The 22150-nt window shown below is 41.7% G+C and overlaps 1 protein-coding gene across 1 annotated transcript in view; it reads left to right on the top strand.

Moving 5' to 3' along the window:
- The first annotated feature begins 3762 nt into the window (after positions 1-3762).
- Positions 3763-22150, top strand: part of RIMS1 (regulating synaptic membrane exocytosis 1) — a 600054-nt gene continuing 581666 nt past the window's right edge. Inside the window, exon 1 of the mRNA XM_040261377.1 lies at positions 3763-3926. Within this exon, the coding sequence (XP_040117311.1) occupies positions 3763-3926 (164 nt within the window). The remainder of the gene's footprint in view (positions 3927-22150) is intronic.

Below are 22150 nucleotides of genomic sequence, written 5' to 3'. Positions count from 1 at the left end.
GGGCAGTTTCATCACTGTCCAAACAGATTTGGGAAATGCCAGGCCAAACCAAGCAAAACAAATTTTGTTACTGCAGTAAATAACTTGCTTCTTAGCACCTTTTATTTGTTAAGGTACCTTGTGAGTTTCTAAGGAGGAAGTGAAAGTTGCTCAGTTGTGTCTGACTCTTTGCAACCCCATGGACTATACAGTCCATGGAATTCTCCAGGCCAGAATTACTGCAGTGGGTAGCCTCTCCCTTCTCCAGGGGATCTTCCCAACTCAGGGATTGAACCCAGGTCTTCCGCCTTGCATGCAGATTCTTTACCAGCTGAGCTACCAGGGAAATCCTCTAAGCAGGAAGTATTATGCATATTTTTTCTATGTTTATTGGGTATTTTTCGTACAGCACCTTCAGGAACTAATTGTGCCACCCACTTTGGCACATCTACCTTGGGCATTTATTAGCTTACTTAAGTGCATGTAACTCTGATTTTCTGGAGGCAAATATAAAGAAATGTACTTCTCTTGGATTTGAACCCCTTGATAAGGGATGGGATCCCTGACAGAGGGGACACATCGATGGGTATACCATGGCATCAACTAATTCATTGGTCAATTCAGTCTCTCCTTTATTCATTTATTCACTCGCTGATTTCATACTCACTTATCAAAGAGCAGGCAAGGAGTTGTAAACATAAAGATGCTTGAGACCAGACTTCTTATCATTAAATCATTTAGATAATACACATCAATCACCATTTCCTACAGTAATTCTAATAAATGGAAACCTCTAGTAATGGACTGGTGGAACTGTGTGCTCCTCGCCCCGAAAGTCACAGCCGAAGCCCTAATCCTGAGCACGTTAGAATGTGACTGTATTTGGAGATAGGACCTTTGAAGAGGTAATTAAGGTTAAATAAGGTCCTAAGGGTGGGGAGCCTAAACCAACAGGAACAATGTCCTTGTAAGCAGAGGAGAGAGAGCAGGGATGGGCCTGCTCAGAGATCAGGCCACGTGAGGACACAGTGAGAAGGTGGCCAAGGAGAGAGGCCTCAGGAAAAATCAGTCCTGCCAACACCTTGATTGTGGATTTCTAGCCTCCGGGACTGTGAGAAAATAAATTTCTGCTGTTGCCACCCAGCCTGCAGTATTTTGTTACAGCAGCTCTCTCAGATGAAAACCACACTGTTAATTGTTCATTAGGCCCCTACCTTTGAGAACTTCATTTAACTAGTTCTAATGTCTACTGAGGGTTTCTCATTCCTTTTTGACTTCTTAGAAGGATTTCAACAGCTTGATTGTGCACCATGTGAGGACATGGACCTTGTTGTGTCTTCACATGGACAGGCATCAGACAGAATGAACGTGTCCCCTGCATTTCTCCTCTGCTTTGAACATCAATCATGGAGAAATGGCCTAAAACATTCCTCGCAGGAAAAAAGAAAAAAAGAGGACTAGAAAGTATGAGGCACACAGCTAGATGCTCCAAATATGCCTTCTAATTTAACATCCCTCTTCTATTTTGAGGTGAATATCTTTACTCCTCTTCCTAGGGGAACAAACAGAGATCCAAAGAGGACAATGGATTTGCCAAAATCATGAAATTACTGATAGAGTCCGAATTCAAACTCATATATTTTTCCCTCCTGAATATATGCTGGTCTAAGGGAAATAAGGCTAATTTTTTTAAACGAAGAAAAGATGCTGACTAGAGTGTTTTCATCAATTGCTTAATTAGAAGAAAGGGGAAATCTGGCTAGGCAGTAGCAGTTACCAAAAAAGGACTGAAATTGTAGAACTATGCGTTTATTTCAGTGGCATCCTCATAACCAACATGACTATCAAAAAGCCAGGCCAAATGTTAAGTTGTGCAAATAAAAAGAATGATTACAGAGCAAGAGTCAGGTACTGGTCTTGGTTCTTTCTGTGTGTTCTTGATACCGCTATTTAGGAAGGCTAGTGAAAAACCACCAGAATGTCCCAAGGCAGGTGACAAAAATGACCATATTTTGAAATCATGCTACAAGATTGTTGGTTGACTGAACTGGGAAGGTTTACTGTGGAGAAAATTGAAGATGATATGATGGGCATCACAAGGAACAGAGAGATTTTCAGGTAGAAGGGAAATTTAGATATGGGGATAAAATTAAGTGGTAGTGAAACTTCCATTACTGAGATTATGCAAACGGATGTGTCCAGATAGAAACAATACCCCCCTTCATTCAATGGGAGATCAACTAAACTACTAAATTTTTTAAACTTGAATATTTTAGGGTTTTTAAGCACTTATAAATGTCATCATCCTTATCTTCTTTATTAACAAAGTTAGACTTGGAGGGAAAATTAAACAAACAAACAACACCCAAAAAAAAAAAAAACCACCTAGATCCCTTCCAGAACTATAAAAAAATTGGACAGGAGAGAAACATCAAATTTCTCCAACACCATTGCTAAGAGAAATTGTTGCTCAGTTTGAACTCTTCTCTATATTTTTTAAAATATATTGACAAAATTCAGTCTCAAGTACTGAAAGCCAATAACATCAACAGTTTTGAAAAGATTGTCTATTTTTGCCTTTTATCAGCAAGGGGAGCTCATCCTTAATGCTTATCATTGGGCCAAGCATTGAGCAGAAGCTTCTCACAGTAGGCTGTGGTGGAGTGGTTTTCTTATCTGGGATCGGTGTTTCTTGAGAAGTACCTACAGAGGCTAAGAAGTGAATGCATGGTGATAGCGAGCATCATTAGAGGAATCAGAGTAGATAACCATTTGCCAACAGCAGAGAAGTGCAGTTATGTGATAAGATGGACTATCCAGAGGCCAAAATGACAAATTAAAGATTCGCCGTGGTGTGGTGCCTCTGGAGGGGGATTTCAGATACACTGCACAGCGGGACCGCAGAGGGTGGGTCAAGGAAGACAGGAAGACCCAGAAAACCCAGGCTGTTGTGTGTGTCGGGGCGGGGGCGGGGGGGATCAAAATTATCTTTAAAAACTACATCGTTGTGGCTATGAACACTTGATCAGTACATGAGAAAGATACGGTGGAGGGGAGGAAATGCATGCCGAGGCTGTTCCGTCCTGTGCAGAACACCATGGGGGTTCTGATAATACTAATGATCCACGAAGAACATGGGGAGCGGGGATGATGACGATTAAGGCAAACCGCGGAGACACAGGGCTGGCGAGGATGGCAGAGACGAGGGAGCGGGAGAGGCAGGATGAGTCACGGGCCGAGGTACCTGGGCTGGAGCGCGGCGGTGCTCACGCCGGCCAGGGGCGGGGGTAGGGGGCGCGCGGGCCCGGGCCCGGGAGTGGGCGGGTGGGCGCCGTGGGCGGAGCGGCTCGGGGCCGAGCGGCTGGCGGCGGTGTCTGCGAGCTCAGCAGCATCACCGGAGCCGAGCCGCGGAGACTCCGCCTAAGTGCCACCCAAACTCTCCTCCCGCACCGCGGACGCACGGAGGCGGTCGAGCAGGAGCATCCTCGCCGAGCCCCGAGCATCCTCGGCCCCGTGCGCTCCCGCCCCCGCCCGGGAAGGCTGGGCTGCGGGAGGCGGCCGGGCGCCCGCGCCTCGCCAGGGCCACCAAAACAAAGGCGGCCGCCTCCGGGGCTGGGTGCAGGCGGAGGACCATGACAGCCCGGGCTCGCCCGCTGCCCAGTCCCGCCGCCGGGAGGGCGCCGCGGTGAGCCGAGCAGGGACGCGGCCGCCGCCGGGCGTGGATCCGAAGGTGCGCTCGCGCCGAACCCAGGCCATCGAGGAGGGGCGGGCCAGGCCGCGAAGATGTCCTCGGCCGTGGGGCCCCGGGGTCCCCGCCCGCCCACCGTGCCTCCCCCGATGCCCGAGCTGCCCGACCTGAGCCACCTGACCGAGGAGGAGAGGAACATCATCCTGGCGGTGATGGACCGGCAGAAGGAGGAAGAGGAGAAGGAAGAAGCCATGCTCAAGTAAGCCGGCCGGCCGGGCCCGCCGAGCCTCCCTCCCGCGGGCCGTTCCCTGCTGCCGCCCGGTCCTCCCGGCTGGGGGTGGGGGCGGGGCGGGCCGGGTGCTGGGTGCGGGCGGAGGCGCCTGCCTGGGGGCGCGGGCCCGAGAGGCCGGTGCGAGGAGGCGGGTGGGGGTGCGGGACAGGTGTCAGGCGAGGATGCGCTGAGCCCTGAGCCAAGGAACCTGGGGAGACGATGGCTGGGGACCGAGGTGCAGGAGAGGACTGGGTGCGCGGGGGCCACCCGGGGGTGGGATGTGCGGAAGCTCAGAAGAGCAGATGCCGCCCGAGTGGAAGGAAGGGGCCCAGGAGCCGGAGCAGAGGAGGGGCAGGCGCTGAACAGGCAGGAACGCGAGGTGGGGAAGAGCTGCCAGGATAGCTCTTCTTGCCTTGGAGTTGTTGAGCAGGTTGGGGTTACCCCAGCCAAGGGTGCCAGCATTGATGCAAGAAAGATGCTTATTTTGAGTGTTCATTTTGCTACTCATTCATCTCGCAGCCCGAGGTTGGGTCTTTTCTTTTTTTTCTTTTTTTAAGGCAGTTGCCATCTTTGGTAACCTGCCTCCCCAGCTTCTCTTTAACCTTTGATTCAGGGTCTGCTACACCGAAGACCTGTGTGAAGACATTTTCTTCCCCATGTATAATGCCATTGGCAATGCAAAGTTTTTAACAATGGGAGAAGCTGATGGGTACCCTGGCCTGAATAAAATACAGATTCCTCCTTACTGGTTTCCAGGGGAGCGCCAGGGCCTGCTCCTTCCTGGTGCAAGCCTTACAATAGAGGACTGAATCTTTGCACACATCGGCCCTTCTTTAAATCCCATCAGCCAACCCTGCGAGGGACCTCTCTACAGTGCCCCTTTTAGCTGGGTTTGGGGAGGGGACAGACTGGTGGCTGGTGATGTAGGCATGGGTGACCCTGTCCTGCCACCTGCCTTAGTCTCAGGCCAACCCGCCCTGGGGTGCTGGCTTTCCTGTACCTGCTTCCCACCACTGATGATGAGTGGAGTTGGAGGGGACTTCCCCTAGAGGGGTCTCCCAGTATCGGGCAAAGTTTTCAACTTGGCAGTGAGGGGCTTCAGAGCCCGGATGGAGATGAGCTCCTTGCAGCCCCAAGTTAAGGCCAGAAGGTGTGTCCAGGGGCAGAAGATTTGTGTGAAGAGCCAAAAGGGAGCCTGTTGCATCTGGAGTTAGTGAAGAGAGAAGGAAGGATGGCAAAAGGGTGATACCCACCAGAGCTCAGGGCAGCCAGGGACTCTCCCCCGCCCACCCTCGGGAAGGCCTCCAAAAGAGAAGATGCTGCCACAGGAGGGGGGTTTTCCTCCTTCTGCCTGGGTGCAGCAGAGGCTGGCAGGAGAGAGCCGGAGGGAGCTGTGTCCCCGACCTGCTGGGTCACCACCAGCACGGCTGCAGCCCATATTGGGGAGGGGGTGCATTGAGAACAGCTGTTGGGGCCGATCACAGCACACAGGGAGAAACTCAGTCATCCCTGCCCTTTTATGGTAGACTCCGAGAGGAGCCATTAACTCGGAAGGCCAGAGTTGGCCTGGTTCTATGAAGAGCAGCAGGTTTCTAAATTCCCTGTCCCTTCTTATCCAAAACAAAAAACAAAGACTTTAAGCCTCCTCCCTGCTTGAGGGAGGCAGAACCTCCTTAATCTGCTGCCTGTCCCTGGCGCTGCAGGCTTCCCCTCTTCTGAGACTGGAAGTAATGGATGGTGTCTGCTGGTGCTGCTGTCTGTCTGTCTGGTTGTCAGTCCGTCTGTCCTCCCCGGCCGCCGCCCCTGCCACCTGTCCCAGACATCTCTCCTGCCGGACAGGACGCTGCCGTTTGGCTCCCATTTCTTTGGTGTTCGCTGCACACAGCAGGTGGACGGAGGCCTCCAGCCGCCGATGGAAAACATGGGGGGCTGCCTGACGGGGTCCGCCCGGGAAAGGAGGTGCAGGGCAGGCGGGTGGGCGTCACGCCTCTTCATTGGCTGTTTCAGGGCTGACAGAGAGTGAGGGATTCTAGTGGGGAGGGTACATCCTGGTAGTGATCAGATCCTACCGGCTTCTATGGACAAAAAAAAATGAAAGATGCTGTCCAGCTGCTCACGTGGAAAGCATCGTTCCCGCTGCTGTGCCCGCGACTGCTCTCCCGCACAGAGCGCTCCTTTATTGCAAATTCACAAAACGTGACAGCGTGTGATGCTGTCACACCACAGCCTCCGTCACCCCGGGGCCTGAGCACTAACTCTGTCAATCAGCCTGATGTCTTGGCCTTCCTTGCCCTGGCAGATTGGGCATGCTTTGGAATCCCAGTTTGCTGCGATGTAAGTCTGCCCTGTTATCAGCTCACTGGTGGAACAGAGCTGTACTTTTTTTCTAGAAGGCACTTTATGTCTTAAAAACAAGATCCTTCGGGGGTATTCAGATGACACAACTATGTGGGAACGTAATGACACCCAGTCATGGGTGGTGGCCCTTTCTAAACTTTGCATAGAGATAGATTGGAAAAAAGCAGGAGGCTTTTCACAAGGTTTTGAAATAGTTGTTAAATCAGAGACAAAATTGTTAAATCAGAGACAAGTTTTTGTGATAATGCGTGGTCATCATAGCACATATCTAAGAAATTGCTCTCACAACAGGTCCTACAAAGCTAAACTCCTGGTAACAGAACATTTAGACATAAAATTCACTTTAGTCATTACTGTAGAGTCATCCCCTTGGGCTCCCTACCTACTGTGTGTACTCGCTGTTCACAATTTGTAAAATCAGATGTCAGCAGAGAGAAGAGAGAAAACGGATGGGTGAATATGCCAAAGAAATGTTATACAATATCAATTACAATATATTCATGCAGTTTCATGAGCCTTGATTTTATATTACTACTTGAATTTTGTCTTGATAATGTCTTTAAATTTTAATAAATAGAAAAGAATAATGAAGCTAATTTCACCTTAGGATTTCAGAAGAGAAATTCTTTGAAATTTGTAAGTAATTTGTCATAAAAATAATTTGTTTTGTTGGCAAGGTACACTACTTTTAGACACCATTGCCATATAGTAATTACTAGATATAGTTTACTCCTGAAAATAATTTCTAATGGTTTGATTTATTTCCCTGCAAATATAAGGTCTTTCTTAGTCTTAGGGTTTCGAGGTGTGTTGGTGTGGGTATGACTATGTGTTCTAGAAGTTTTTTGGAACCTAACTTCCTCAATGAATACTCCTTGAGGTAACTGTCACCAGACACCAAGAGCCAATATATTACATGGGTTGAAAACTGTGTTATCCTGGGACCTAAATCAAAGAAGATCTTATTAGATCTAAAATCTTATTCCCTTTTTATAAAAGCTTTATAGAGAAAAGAGCTACAGAGTAGCAAGACAAGAGAAAAAAATATAGAAGCAGAAAATGAAAGTGATTGCTAGAGGCAGGGAGTTGAGAATTATGTCAGAATATTTAATAGAACTACTAACATTTATTGAGCATTTACCTCATATTGGCCATTATCCTAAGTGGTTATTGAAGCAAATCCCAAAGAGTTGAACTGTGTTCAAGTTCGATATGTGTGTATTTGGATTCTCCCAAAGAGCTTGTGTAGAAGGTAATCATGTCATCCATAGATCCTTGTCCTGCCCTTAGAGGGTTCCCGTGGTACCTTGAACCGCCTCACAAAACATAGCCCAACCAGGTCCAGACCTTTTATGCTAAGTCTGAGCACAGTTCCTACATGCCACTCTACCCTTCTACCAGGAAGAAGAAACCTGAATTTCATCCACCTCTTCTTTAAGTTCATGCCTGTTCTTCTTTCAGTGTCAGAGAAGGAGTTTGGCAGCAAGTTAGGCTGATTCAGAGGATGAGCGGCTGATTATAGGAGAACCAGGAGCTTCACCCACATTCTTAATAGGGTCTCCCAGTGGAGTGAGGGCAAGGCAATTATCTCCAATTTTAAGGTTATAAAAAGCATAATGGAAAGTCCATTAAAGTTGGATCAAGCATTTGGGGGTTCAAATTTTAGTTCTGCCACTTACATTGTATAAATGTGGGCAAGAAAATTCAGTTGGGATTCTAGGAGGTTCTGTCTTTCTTACAAATCCTGCAATTCATGGTGTGAATTGATTTATAAAGGATATTGAGTTTGGACTTCTCTATCTCTCATAACAGAGAACCTCGCACCCACTAACTCTTCAAACCTCTGTAACACCTACTTCCTTTATGAGAGGAGAGACAAAAGAGGGGGTAGAACCCTTGTACCTTCAGCTTTTTTTTTTTCCTGTTTTTTCTCCTCCAACCAATTATAATATTGTGATTCAAAATTTATCCAGCAGTCTCAATTGGCAACTGGGAAATGAAGGAATGGTAGCAGAGGGCTTCTGGAGTGGAGTGAGGGCAGAGTCCCCAAGAAGGCAGATATCATCTTTTCATGGACATTTGCATAGATTTTCATATATTACACCCCAGAATACTCTTTCATGTTGCTGAGGCAGGGGTGCATAAGGGGAAAAGTAAATATTAATTTGAGAATGCTGCTAAAGCATGAGCAGGTGCTCGGCCCAAGGTGCTGTGTTAAGTAGAAAAGTCTGGGGAATAAAATGTACCCTTTCACCCAGAGTTTAGTCTCCTTCACACCCCTAATTGGATAGGGTTAAATTCAGGGAAGATTGTCCCTGAATTATTGTAGTTTTCTGATTTAAGAAAAACCTATGTTAGTAAATATACATACCTAGTACTAGGTACCAAAATGCTTCTGGAGAAAATTCAGAAAAGAGAATCCTAAAAAAGTGAAAGTGAGGCATTATACAAGAGAAGAGAGGGTAAGAAACATAACACTTAGTTCACATTTTTGCCAACCTGTCTTGCCTCTCCTTTACCTCTGAGTATTCTCTCTTAACCAGAAGCGAGGGGTACCACTGCTGAAGTAAATAGATTCCTAAATCTGCAGTAGAATGTGGAAACCAGTGTGGACTGCAGGCACCCCTGCTGACTTGAACAGAAACACAGCATCTTGTGAGTGTTACTTGCTCAACTGGTTAGATGAGAAGAAAGGTTTGAGTTTAACCTATGCAGAAAGAGTCAGGTTCCTGCCAAGATATCAAATAGCAATGTCTGAAATAACATTATTGCCCTCTAACATCTGTAATATGCTGATGAGATTACTGTACCATGGATTGTAAAGCCTGTTGTATTGCATTTCATTTATCTTTATGGACTGTTTTATATTTTTAAGCAGCTTTCTACATGTTGTTCTATGATAGGAGCTGGATATTTTAGAACTTGTCCTGGGAGTTGAATTAAGTTGGCCTGAGGCATATGACGATGAAAGTAATAGAACCCAGAACCCACATACGTGGACTCCAAATCTTTAGTGTTCTTAAAAGTCTTTTCAAAACTGCATCAAGCTGTGGGTATCAGGGTTAGTTTCCCTCTTCTGTCGGGGAAGGAACTTAACCTTTGGTCATTTGGCTGCATACATTACAAATTTTACTCTGCCCCACGCTCATCTCCTGAGAGGGCTATTCTGTGAGTATTCTATTGTTACTAGTTTCTTTTAGTGAAATTTCCAGAACTAACTTGGTTTCTTCCAAACTGTTGCCTTATGATATTTGATCCTAGATCCAGAAAATAAACCTAAAAGGAGCAAAAAGATGTCATGTGAACAGTGACATTTTCCAGCCTTTTCTGAGGACCCCGATCACACTCCAGGCTCTGGATCTGGCCCACCTCATGTGCATCTAGGTTCTCTAATCTGGCTCATTTGCTCACAGAATTCTCGAATCCCTTTGCACTTTCCCACCGTGAGGTTCTCTCTTCTCTCTACTATTGTTATAAATGTTATGTGTTAGGTAGGTTATTTCTAACAAGATATCATGTGATAATAAATTCACCAAATAAGACCACTTTGTCTGGTGTTAGGGTTGGGTCAGGCATTGGGCTGTTGGGTAGAGTAAAGAGAAAATCTTTTGCTTTAGCCAGATGTTGGCTAGTTCCTACCACTTAAGAACTGCCATGGCCAGAAAGGAAGGTGAGCATGAGCGAGTGGGACAGAGCAGTGGACTACATTCAGCTCAACACTGTCATATTCCGTAGGTGTAAACATCGATAAGTTAACCCATCTGTGCCCTGATTTCTTCCGTGTAAAGTCAAATTGCTAATGTCTGCCTTTTTATTTTATTTTATTTTTTTTCTATTTTATGATTATACAGTGGAAGTGAGAAATAGATTCATGCCTTTTTATTTTATGAGGCTTTAACATGATGGTACAGGCACCCTTAAACTTCCAATTGCTGTACCAAGAAAGGTGGCATTATTAACTTTACTGTGTAAAACTATGGAAGATTCCCAGGAGCACCTTTTCCTGTGATGGCTGCAGCTACTAGAGGTCCTGCTGAGACTGGTCCTTATGGAAGAATCCATCTATCATGTTGTGCTAGCTGGGTGGTCTGACCAGGGCTGCAGCCTCCAGGGTGCGAATTTGGCAAAGAGATCGAAGGTAAAATGAGTCCAGGGTTTGACCTGAGGTTATTTTTACCTTCCTTCTTTCTCATTAAATAGCTCATAAATGTCTTTGCAGGAAAAGCAATGTGGGAAAAATGATAAAGTTTGAAATGACTAAAAGGCAACCCTAATCCAAAAACGAGAAGAGAAATTAGCTTAGGCTCATTCCATCATCTTTTGCTAGAAAAAAATTGGAGAAACAGACTGATGATTTTAGTGTCAAAAGATTTAGTTAATTATTCACTGTAAATTAGAATATGGGGCCATATACTTGCCAAGCAGAAGTTCCTGTTTCATGTCAGTTAAGTGTTGGGTACAGAATAGATTTAAATATGGTATGTTTAAATTGAAGAATTTTTTAAGATTCTATGGTGGATGTCTTGGGGTTTCTGTATTTAATTTCTTATGCTTTTATATCAGGCTTATGTACATGTATTATGATCTAAGTAAGTGTTCTTTGGATGATGAGAGGGGAATATATTGCAGAATTGACATTAATTTTTAAAAATTTGTTTTGGTGAAGTATAATGTTGTGTTTTTGCCGTAGAGCAAAGGGATATATTTATATTTATATCAGTAACAGCAAAGTTATTTATATATGTATTATTTTGTATATTTTTTTTCCATTGTGGTTTATTGCAAGATATTGTATCATTCCCTGTGCTGTACAGTAGGACCTTCTTGTCCATCCATACTGTATATAATCCTATATATAGTCGTTTGCATATGCTAATCCCAAATTCCTAATCCATCCCTCTCCCGCTCCCCACCGACCCCGGCAACCACAAATCTGTTCTCTGTGTTTGTGAGTGTGTTTGCGTCTTGTAGATACGTTCATTTGTGTTGGATTTCAGATTCCACATATGAGTGATACCATATGGTATTTTTCTTTCTCTTCCTGATTTACTTCACTTAGTCTGATTAGGCCTATCCATGTTGCTGCAAATGGCATTGTTTCATTCTTCTTTATGGCTAAGTAATATTCCACTGTATATATGTACCACAACTTCTTTATCCATTCCTCTGTTGATGGACATATAGGTTCCTTCTGTGTTCTGGGTATTGTGACTAATGCTGTAGTGAATATTCAGATGCATATATCTTTTCAAATTATGGTCTTCTCTGGGTATTTGTGGGGCTTCTCTTGTGGCTCAGTGGTAAAGAATCAGCTTGCAGTTTAGGAGAAGCAGATTCAATCCCTGGGTGGGGAGAGGCCCTGAAGAAGAAAATGATGACCCACTCCAGTATTGGTGCCGGGAGAATCCCACAGACATAAAACCCTCGGTCACAAAGAGTTGGACACGACTGATCTGAGCACACATGCACTAAATATGTGCCCAGGAGTGGGGTTGCTGGATCATATGGTAATTCTATGTTTAGTTTTTTGAGAAATCTCCATACTGTTCTCTAGAGTGGCTACACCAATTTACATTGCCACCAACAGTGTAGGAGAGTTCCATTTTTCTCCACATCTTCTCCAGCATTTATCATTTTTAGACCTTTTAATGATGGCCCTTCTGACCAGTGCTAGGAGATAACCTCATTGTAGCCTTGATTTGCATTTCTCTGATAGTTCGTGATACTGAGCATCTTTCCATGTGCCTATTGGACATTTACATGTCTTCTTTGGAGAAATGTCTATTTAGGTCTGCAGAATTAGCTTTAGATATTCTGTAATCTGTTGCTAACTTGTGAAAACTTTTCATACACATGAACATTTATTTAACTATAAAATAAAATATTAAAAAGGAAAGTAGTTATTTATGTTCGCTTGCCCAGGACAGTAACTGTTGATGCCAATTTCTTCCTATAATTAGAGCTAGTACCTCTTTCTCTTAATTTTGAATTTCAATCTGAATGATAAATTATGTCCCTCTTTATAGATTTTGCTTTCCCTGAACCAAATTATTCATTTAGAACTTCAGAAAGTCAAGTAATTAATGGTCATAAAATATAGAAGTTAGTAATTATCAATAAGTAACACAGCAAGGTGTAGATGTAGAATCTTGAAAATCATCATTTGGTAAATGGAAAAGCATCTGCTGAGAATCAAGTATTATGTTTTATGGATTCTCAGTGAAATGCTACGTTTAATGTCAAAGGTGAATTTAAAAGTTCAAAACACTTTTCAAATAACAGTAACTAGGAATGCAACTATATGCAGGACTCTCTCTATGAAGATTTTTCTTTGGGACTTGCAAGGGAGCAGCCTTTGGCTTAGAGAAGATATTTAACTAGATTTTAGGAAGAAATATACTGATAATTCCTCTGTATTATATATAGTAAAACAAGATAATTTTATATAAAGTAATTTCATAAAATTTGAAAGCAAATGCTTAATTAGATATGGAAACATGTATAATATCACATAAGAAATGAATCACCAGTCCAGGTTGGATACAGGATCCTTGGGGCTGGTGCACTGGGATGACCATAGGGATGATACGGGGAGGGAGGTGGGAGGCAGGTTCAGGATGGGGAACACATGTACGCCTGTGGTGGATTCATGTTGATGTGTGGCAGAACCAATACAATATTGTAAAGTAATTAGCCTCCAATTAAAATAAATTAATTTAAATTAAAAAAATAAAAAACCATAATGAACCAAACATATATGTTTATCTAATATAAAGTATAACACTTTGCTAATGATTTCCATATTATTTAGTATCATATTTTCTGTATTTCCCATAATTATGCCAGACAATTATCCTCTATTTTCGTACAGCAGCACTCAGTTGTGTCCAACTCTTTGCCACCCCACGGACTCTACAGTCCATGATATTCTCCAGGCCAGAATACTGGAGAGGGTAACCTTTCCCTTCTCCAGGGGATCTTCCCAACCCAGGGATTGAACCCAGGTCTCCCTCATTGCAGGCAGATTCTTTACCAGCTGAGCCACAAGCGAAGCCCGGTTATCCCCTGGGAGATGCCATTATATTCAGATAGAGAAGAGATGTGAATTGAAAACTAATTAAGGTATCCGTGCTGTCTTGTAAGTGTCTTACCAGCTTAGCTTTTTTTCATAGACTTTGATTCATGATCTGTATATTCACAAATGAGGACTAGTGTAGTAGTGGTTATTGATGGGGTTTTTTTGTCTGTATTTGCTAAACTTTATGTACTCTATTAAATGTTCCTGTACCTAAAGCATTCTTGATTGATATTTGAACAGTGTTCTTAATCTCAAGCATATCAAGTTATTTTATTTATTTATTTACATATAAATTTATTTATTTGAATTGGAGGCTAATTACTTTACAATATTATATTGATTTTGCCATACATCCACATGAATCTGCCACGGGTGTGCACTGGGATCAAGTTATTTTAAAGTTGTAAGAGATGAGTGCACAAGAGTCATTTGACACATTTTTCTTGTTTAAACATAGCTCTTAACACACAAGGAGGAGCTCTTTGTTCTGTTTTCAACTTATGGGGTTTATATTTTAGAAAAAAAATAGATGGTATATGAAATATCTAAGGAATTCATAAATCAGTGTATCAGGTCTTTTTAAATATGGAGTATTATCCCAGGCAGTTCAGACAGTAAAGAATCTGCCTGCAATGCAGGAGACCTGGGTTTGACCACTGGGTTGGGAAGATCCCCTGGAGAAGGGCATGGCAACCCACTCTTGTATTCTTGCCTGAGAATTCCATGGGAAGAGGAGCCTGGCAGGACTCCTTTGGGGTCGCACAAAGAGGCACGTGACTAAGTGACGAACACTCACACGGATCCACGTTCAGAAGTTCTATCCAGGTCAGAAAGATTAGTTAGTATCTTAGTAGAAAGAGATGAAAACAAAAGTAAAGTAACCCAATGGCTTTCTTTTTATTTTTCACCCAGTTTAGCAGATTTATCTGCCTTAGCTCTCTCTGTCTTGTAATATATTGAAGCTTAAGCCTTCTTTCCTAACTCTTTCTTTTTCTTCAGAAAAAAAATGATATATTTTACATCCTGTTATCTGAAATATAGGACTATAGGTATCAGCTGGCCAATATACTCTAGATATTAATTTTTTTGGTAAGAGTAAAAATTATAAAGAAATTCTGTTTTGATATTCTTCACAATAATCATGACAATTGTCACAAAACGTGATTTGGAGAAATAAAATAACATAAAATCTTATCTTTAGGCTGAATACTTCAATGTACAGATTCTCTGTTCCCTTGGCAAAAAATAGTGACCTAATATATAGCAGCCTGAAGTAAAATCTTGATACTTGTCTTAAAAAGATTGTACAATCTGAGTATTGTTCCAGACATAAATATTAGAATGGGATTTCATGGTATTTGGAGCTTCAAAGGTCTGAGCTATAATATTCACTGTATGATAGATAGTCAGGTGACTTTCCAGTTCTGCCTTCTAAAAGACAGCAAAGTGGAAGATTCCTGGAGGCACAGGTGCATTTTTAAAAAGTCAAAGTCCAAATGGATAAACAACAAGGTCCTACTATAGAGCACAGGGAACTACATTCAACACCTTGTGATAAACCATAGTGGAAAAGAGTATGAAAAATAATGCACATATATGTATAACTCAATCACATTTCTGTACAGTAGAAATTAACACGACATTGTAAATCAGCTATACTTCAATAGATATTTTATTTTTTTAAGTTAAAAGAGAAAAACATGGTCCTGGCCATTGGGGTCAGATATGGTAAGGTAGGGCATATCTTAGAAAACATGACGTATGTACTTTGGAAAAGGCTAATTAGGTAGCAAGACAAATTGTGCAGAATGAGTGGTGGTTATAAGAGCTGAAGGACTTTTGGAAGCTCCCTCTTGCCTTTCCTTCTATAATTCCATTTCCTTCTGATTTGCCTTCTTTTGTGTGGTTTCTGGTCATGAACTCAGTCACCCATATGTGTCAATGATCTCAAGTCTGTATTACAACACTGAAATTATCTACCAAATCCTGAATTCACATACCTTATCACTTGCTAAATTGTTTCCACCTGGATACCCCATGGGTGCTTCAAACTGAGTGTTATCCTTCATCCATTTCTTGATTTTCTGCATCAGCCCTACAAACACTTGTATGAGTCTTGTCTGTGTGGGTAGATCACCACTGCCACCCCTTACTCACTGTGTTGTCAAATCCTTCAGGTTCGATTGTCTGACTGTGTACACTGTCACCTCAGCATCAGCCCTGAGAGCAAGGTCGTTCTCATCTATGTCTGTCACATAAGCACAGAGCTTGCCATGGGATAGGTACCTGGATTTCTAAACTGTGTGCATGAATGAATGAGCTCATCCAGAGGATGTGGGGCGAAAGAGTCATCTAAGGCTGCTGGATAGATTCATAGGGTATGAGTAGGTGGCTGGAGTGGGAAGTGTATTCTAACTAGGAGAATTCTATCAGCTTATTCTGAAAGCAAAAAAAAAATGAGCTGTGTATTTTGACTATGGAGAGAACCATGTTGGCCAGAATTTACGAGAAGAACACACTGGTTGTTAGATATTACAAGGTGAAATTGAAGTAAGATTTTCAGATGATATGTTGTACTCTTAATTTATCATTCACAGCTTTGTGAAGGACAGCATTCTGACAGTGTTTGAATGCCAGTGTTGGAGGATGTAAACAACACATTTTAAAAAGTAATCCTCTAGACAGACAAGCTTAATGGAAACATTTCCTTTGAATACAAACATTAGTAACTTCAGTGAGCGTTTAAAGCATAATATGGATTCTCTGATTTGATAGTTAGAATTAGATCAGATGATTATGACTGTAAAGTATTGTACTTTTGTAAAGTATTATATTTTTAAATGCTTTCTGGTTAAGTCATCTTCTAAACTTTTTTTAAAATTTGAAATATAGTTGATTTATAATGTGTTGATTTCAGATGTAGAGCAAAGTGATTCAGTTATACACACATACACATATATGTATTCTTTTTCAGGTTCTTTTCCCTTATAGGTTATTATAAAATATTGACTATAGTCCCTTGTGCTATACAGTAGTCATTGTTGATGACCAATTATATATATATATATATATATATATATATATATATATAGTAGTGTGCATATGGTAATCCAATCTCCTAATTTATCTCTCCCCTCCTTTGCTCTTTGGTAACCATAATTTTATTCTCTGTCTGTGGGTCTGTTTCTATTTCTTAAATGATTTCATTTGTATTAATTTGTAGATTCCAGGTGTAAATGCTACATTTAATATTTGTTTTTCTCTCTGGTTTACTTAGAATGATAATCTCTAGGTCCATCTGTGCTGCTGCAAATGGCTTTATTTCATTCTTTTTATGACTGAGTAGTATTCCATTATATATATGAACCACAGCTTCTTTACCCATCCTCTTCCAAACTTGAACCCCTCAAAGATAAGAATCTGCTCTTACTCATTTTCATATTTCCACTGCCTAACCTGGGGCCAGTAAACAGTGGGGCCTCAGTAAGTGCTGCTTGAGCTGAACTGCACTGTCTGCATGCTGAGGACACAAATGCACTTATCTTTGACACAACACAGTTAGACTGAGTTGAAATGTGAATGGGAGCTTAGAGGGTGCCTTGTCCAGGTCTGGCAAATATTCAGAATGCACAGACAACTTCCTGAAGCTAGAACAGTATCGCCGATAAATGTCAGACGCCTCAAAACCCTTCTGCATGAAGTATTCCAGGCCATCAACTGATGAGAGTTGCAATCAAGATAACACATTTTAGCCACTGAATATTTATTCCAGCTCCACTTTTAAGACAAGACAACTGAAGCCCAGAGATTGTTTCCACTTTAATTAGTAATTGGCAAGAGAGTTATGTATAAGACTTGGGGTTTTCGTTCTCCTGGTCCAGTGTTTTTTCTACTGTCACACTCTCTCCCCATGGTTTCATTTTAACGACCATCAAATTCAAATGATTATTTTTTTTTCAAATTCAGTTTGATTTGTCTGCTCTATATGGTTATATCCTGTTATAGAAAACTCCAAGGAAACCCCTTATTTATTTTGATGATTTTGAATTTGGTTATATTTAATATTACTCATAATAAGTAGGTAATTTACAGGGATCAGGAAACACTTTATTTAAAGATTTCATTTTCAGTGGTATTTGTTACAATTCTATTGAAGTTGCATTAATAATTATTAACTGTGATCATTTTATTTTTAATTTTTAATACATCTTGAAAGAGACAATGTTTTCAGTATGCAGTAATTTATTCATGATTCCAAAGAGCTGTCCCTACCATGCATTTGAATTATATACAGATTAAATTCATGTTTTGTTTTATCAGGAAAAACCAGTTGGTCTCTGTTCATTCTGAAAACTTTCCTTGATTCTCTCTCCTCTGGATGTTTGATTTCAGTTAGACTATTGGTTGGGCTTCCCAAGTGGTGCTGGTGGTGAAGAATCTGGCTGCCCATGTGGAACACTCAAGGGACACAAGTTCAATCCCTGGGTTGGGAAGATGCCCTGGAGAAGGAAATGGCAACCTGTTCCAGTATTCTTTCCTGGAAAATTCCATGGGCAGAGAATCCTGGTGGGCTACAACCCATGGGCTTGCAAAGAGTCAGACACGACTGAGCAACTGAACACACACACACAGACTATTGGTCAGTGACCCAAAGAAAGAATCAGTAGGTTAGGGAAGGGGGTGGTATCCTATATATAGATCTGTGAACACTCCCACTCACCAACCCATCTGTACTTATCCACCTCACACCCACACACCTGAAAATGTATTCTTTCTATAAAGTCTTTTTTAAGGAGTTTAATTTTATCTCATTTAGAGAATTGGCATGATCTAGACATTCCTCACTCACTTTTTTGCATTACATAGTTTCATTTATTCATTTTTAAATTTTATTTTATTGTGGTAAAAGTCATATAATATAAAACGTACTATTTTAACCATATTTCCTGTACAGTTCAGTGGCACTAAGCATATTAACATTGTGTACAACTCTCACCATCATCCATCTCTCAAAATTTTCGCTTTCCTAAACTGGAACTCTGTCTGTATTAAACAGTAAGTCCCCATTCCCCTTCCCCACACCTGCCCTTGGCACCTCCCAGTGTTCTTTCTGACTCTATGAATTTGATGATTCTAGGTATCTCATGTAAGTGGAATCAACAGTATTTGTCTGCACCTAATGTATATTGGAATGTACTTTAAGGTTATCTTAAAATGTATGTCCTACAAACAGTTGTTCCTTCTTTTTTCCCCTTGTGCTATACAGTATTTTTGTAAGCACAACCTATCCTGTGACCTTTGCCTCAGTGAGTATTCTGGAAGAAGCAGTACTGTTTCCATATATGCCCACCCTGGCCATAGTGATTGGACTAAAGATAAAAGATATGATCCCAGTCCAGATGATTCATTGACCAACCAAGAACTAGTAAGGTTCTCTTTCAAAATGAAAATAAGAAACAATCAGGGAGTCAGGAGAGTGAGTGATACCCATTCATTTTTTCTTGGAACAGAAATGGATTGAGCATTTATGATATGCCAGGAATTGTACTGAAATTAATAGAATTATCCAGAGTCCATGCCCTTTGCAGGGGGAGATGTATTTCACTTAAGTCAAATCAAAATTAAATGAGAAATTAATGTATCTGATAAATGCAACACAGGACAATACATGAATCCTTTGATAATATAACCCAGGAATTCTGATTGAGATCAGGCTGGCCAAGAGTGGAAGTGACAGTGAGACTGAACTAAGATCTGAGGATGAGGAGGAGTTAGTGAGGCAAAAATGGAGAGGGGTACCCAGCCAGTGAGGGAATCAGAGGGTCTCAGGTGGGGGAGGGAGGGGTGATTCTGAAAAAGGGGAAGGAAACCAGTGTCATGGAAGAGCAGAAAGATGACTTGAGAGGGTCTTGGAGAGTAGAAGCCTAACAACGTGAGGTCTTCCAGGTCATGTAATAGAGGTTTATCTTCATCTGAAGAGCTAAAAGATGTTGAGGAGAGATATGATATAAGCCTAATAGTATAAGATCCATCTGGCTCCAATATCTAGAAATGATTGGATGGAGTACAGGTGTGTGTAAAGACTCGGGGAGGCTATTGCAGGACTCTGGGTGAGAGATGTGAGAAGCAAGGGCTTTGTGGAAATGGCAAAATGTTAGGACTAGAGGGAGATTTGGTATGCCAGAGCCACATCTTTTTTTTCTTTTAATAGCTTGAAAATGGGTTAACTTCTGTCTTGTACCACCAGAAAGGGAGATCCTATATCTTGCCTTGGCTCTTTTGCTTCTGTAGGCTGGAGGTTTGGACCTTAGAAGAAAGATGGTTAGAAATGTAAACTCCCAGTGAGCCATCTCTGCACAGGTACCAGAGATACTACAGATGAAGATGAGTGATTAGATCCAGAGCAGGAGAAAACCTAGGAATTAGCCTTCAAGAAACTTTACCTTTCAAAGCAGAAAAGCAACAGTAACCTTCCAAAGGCATTATAGAGAAGCAAAGGATAAAACTTTGGAGACATTTTGTTACACCAAACAAAAGGGAAGAGAGAATTTCAAGGAGGATAAGGCACTCACTAGGATGCCTAAAATGAAGGAGACTGGCAACATCCAGTGCTGAGGAAGGTCATGAGGAACCAGAATTCTCAATTACTGTCTGTAAAAGCATAGTATGATGCACCACCTTAGAAAACTCTTTGGTAATTGCTGTAGAAGTTAAACATGCTTTTATATTATGACCTAGCAATGACTTATACCATTCATAGAGGTTATAGACAAGAAGTGAAAACATTTCTTTGAAAAAATTCTTTTACAAGAATATTTAGATCAACCTTCTTCATAATAGCTCTAAACTGAAAATAGCCTAGATGTACATCAGCAAAAAAATGAACTAAAAACCTGTGGTATAGTCATCCAATGAAATACTATCCAGCAATGAACAGGAGTAAACCATTGGTACATGAACACACATATGAATCTCAGAAGCATCATGCAGAATGAGAAAAGCCAGACACAAATCATGCAGACTGTAAAATTCCATTTACATGAAGCTCTAGAACACACAAACCTAATCCATGTGTTAGAAACTAGACTGGCATTCAGCTCTGATAGCATAGCTGAGGGGTTGACAGGAAGGGGATAGGAGGCAATTTTCTGGAGGGTTAGAAATGTTCTGTATTTTGATAAGGGTGTGTATTATATGTGTGTATGTACTCCTCAAGCCCAATCAAACTGTACACTTAAGATCTATGCATTTCACTGTATGTAAATTATATCTGAATTAATAGAAAAGGAATTCAGCTGAGACAGACAATAGAGTGAGAACTGATAAATAGCTATTAGAGTCAGTAACAAGAAATACCACTGTAACTTCATAAAATACACACACATACCCGATGAACACATTAATTAACATGGACAAATCTTTCCAGAAGTTTGGGAAGAGGGACATAAGGTATATCAGGGGGTTATGGGAGGCAGGTCCAATGTGGGCCTCCTTTAAATGGTGTTTGGATAGAATATATGTCCATTGGCAGATGAATGGAAAAGGAATTTGTGGTACATATACACAATGGAATATTATTCAACTATAAAAAAGGAAAGCATTTGAGTCAGTCCTAATGAGGTGGATGAACCTAGAGCCTACTATACAGAGTAAAGTAAGTCAGAAAGAGAAAGACAAATATCATATATTAATGCATGCATGTGGCATCTAGAAAGATGGTACTGATGATCCTATGTGCAGGGCAGGAAAGGAGACACAGACATAAAGAAGAGACCTTAAACAGTGTGGGGGAAGGAGAGGGCGGGATGACTTGAGGGGCTAGCATTGAAACATACACTTCAGCATATGTAAAATAGATAGTAAGTGGGAGTTTGATGTATGAGGCCAGGAACCCACCAGTGCTCTGTGACAACTTAGAGGGATGGGGTGGGGAGGGAGGGAGGGAGGAGGCAGGTTCAGGAGGTTGGAGGTACATGTATGCCTATGGCCGATTCATGTTGATGTATGGCACAGGCCATCACAATATTGTAAAGTAATTATCTCCCAGTTAATAACAAGGTGACCAAAACAAAAAAGATGGAAATAATATAGTGAACAAGATGGCTTGAATAAAGGAAGGTGTAAGTTTGTGACTGGAAAGATGAGGGACCTTATATCTGATGGTTTCTATTTTTCTTGAAGTTGGATTGGAGTCATCTTCTGAGAATGATGGGAGTTGGAGATTTGAGGGTGAGGAAGAAATTCTGAAATATCTGAGTTGGAAAGCAGGATTGTAGATTTGCAGAAGTATCCAGAGGAAGCCACATTGGGTCATGTGCAAGAGGAGTCAGTGGTGGGGATAGTTTCAGGTAAAAGGTGTGGTTGCTGAGAAGTGCCTTCTGGCTCCCAAGTGAAGAGACTTTGGTCCTGACCTCTGGGCAGATTCACAATGAGGCTGTCTGAACTCTGGCTGTTCATCTGGATCTTATTTGACTAGGTTTCTATTCCTTCCAGCCTAAAGAAAGCCATAAGTAAGACTTTCTAGTTCTGTTTCTTTCTGCGCTAGAGATACCAGCTATTCTTAAGTCTGCATCTTTAGTTTTCATGCTCTGAGAAGATATTTTCAATTCAGTAATGAGTACATATTGGGCTAGCCAAGAAGTTTGTTTGGATTTTTCTATAACATCTTACAGAAAACCCAAAAAAACTGGTAAACTCAGCATATATATATATATATATATACATATACGTGTGTGTGTGTGTGTGTGTGTGTGTGTGTGTGTGTGTGTGTGTGTGT

Source organism: Oryx dammah, unplaced genomic scaffold, assembly GCF_014754425.2.
Source record: "Oryx dammah isolate SB20612 unplaced genomic scaffold, SCBI_Odam_1.1 HiC_scaffold_19, whole genome shotgun sequence".
In the NCBI taxonomy this organism is placed as follows: Eukaryota; Metazoa; Chordata; class Mammalia; order Artiodactyla; family Bovidae; genus Oryx; species Oryx dammah.
The sequence above is the reverse complement of the archived record's forward strand: the minus strand, read 5'-3'. Positions and strand labels throughout refer to the sequence as shown.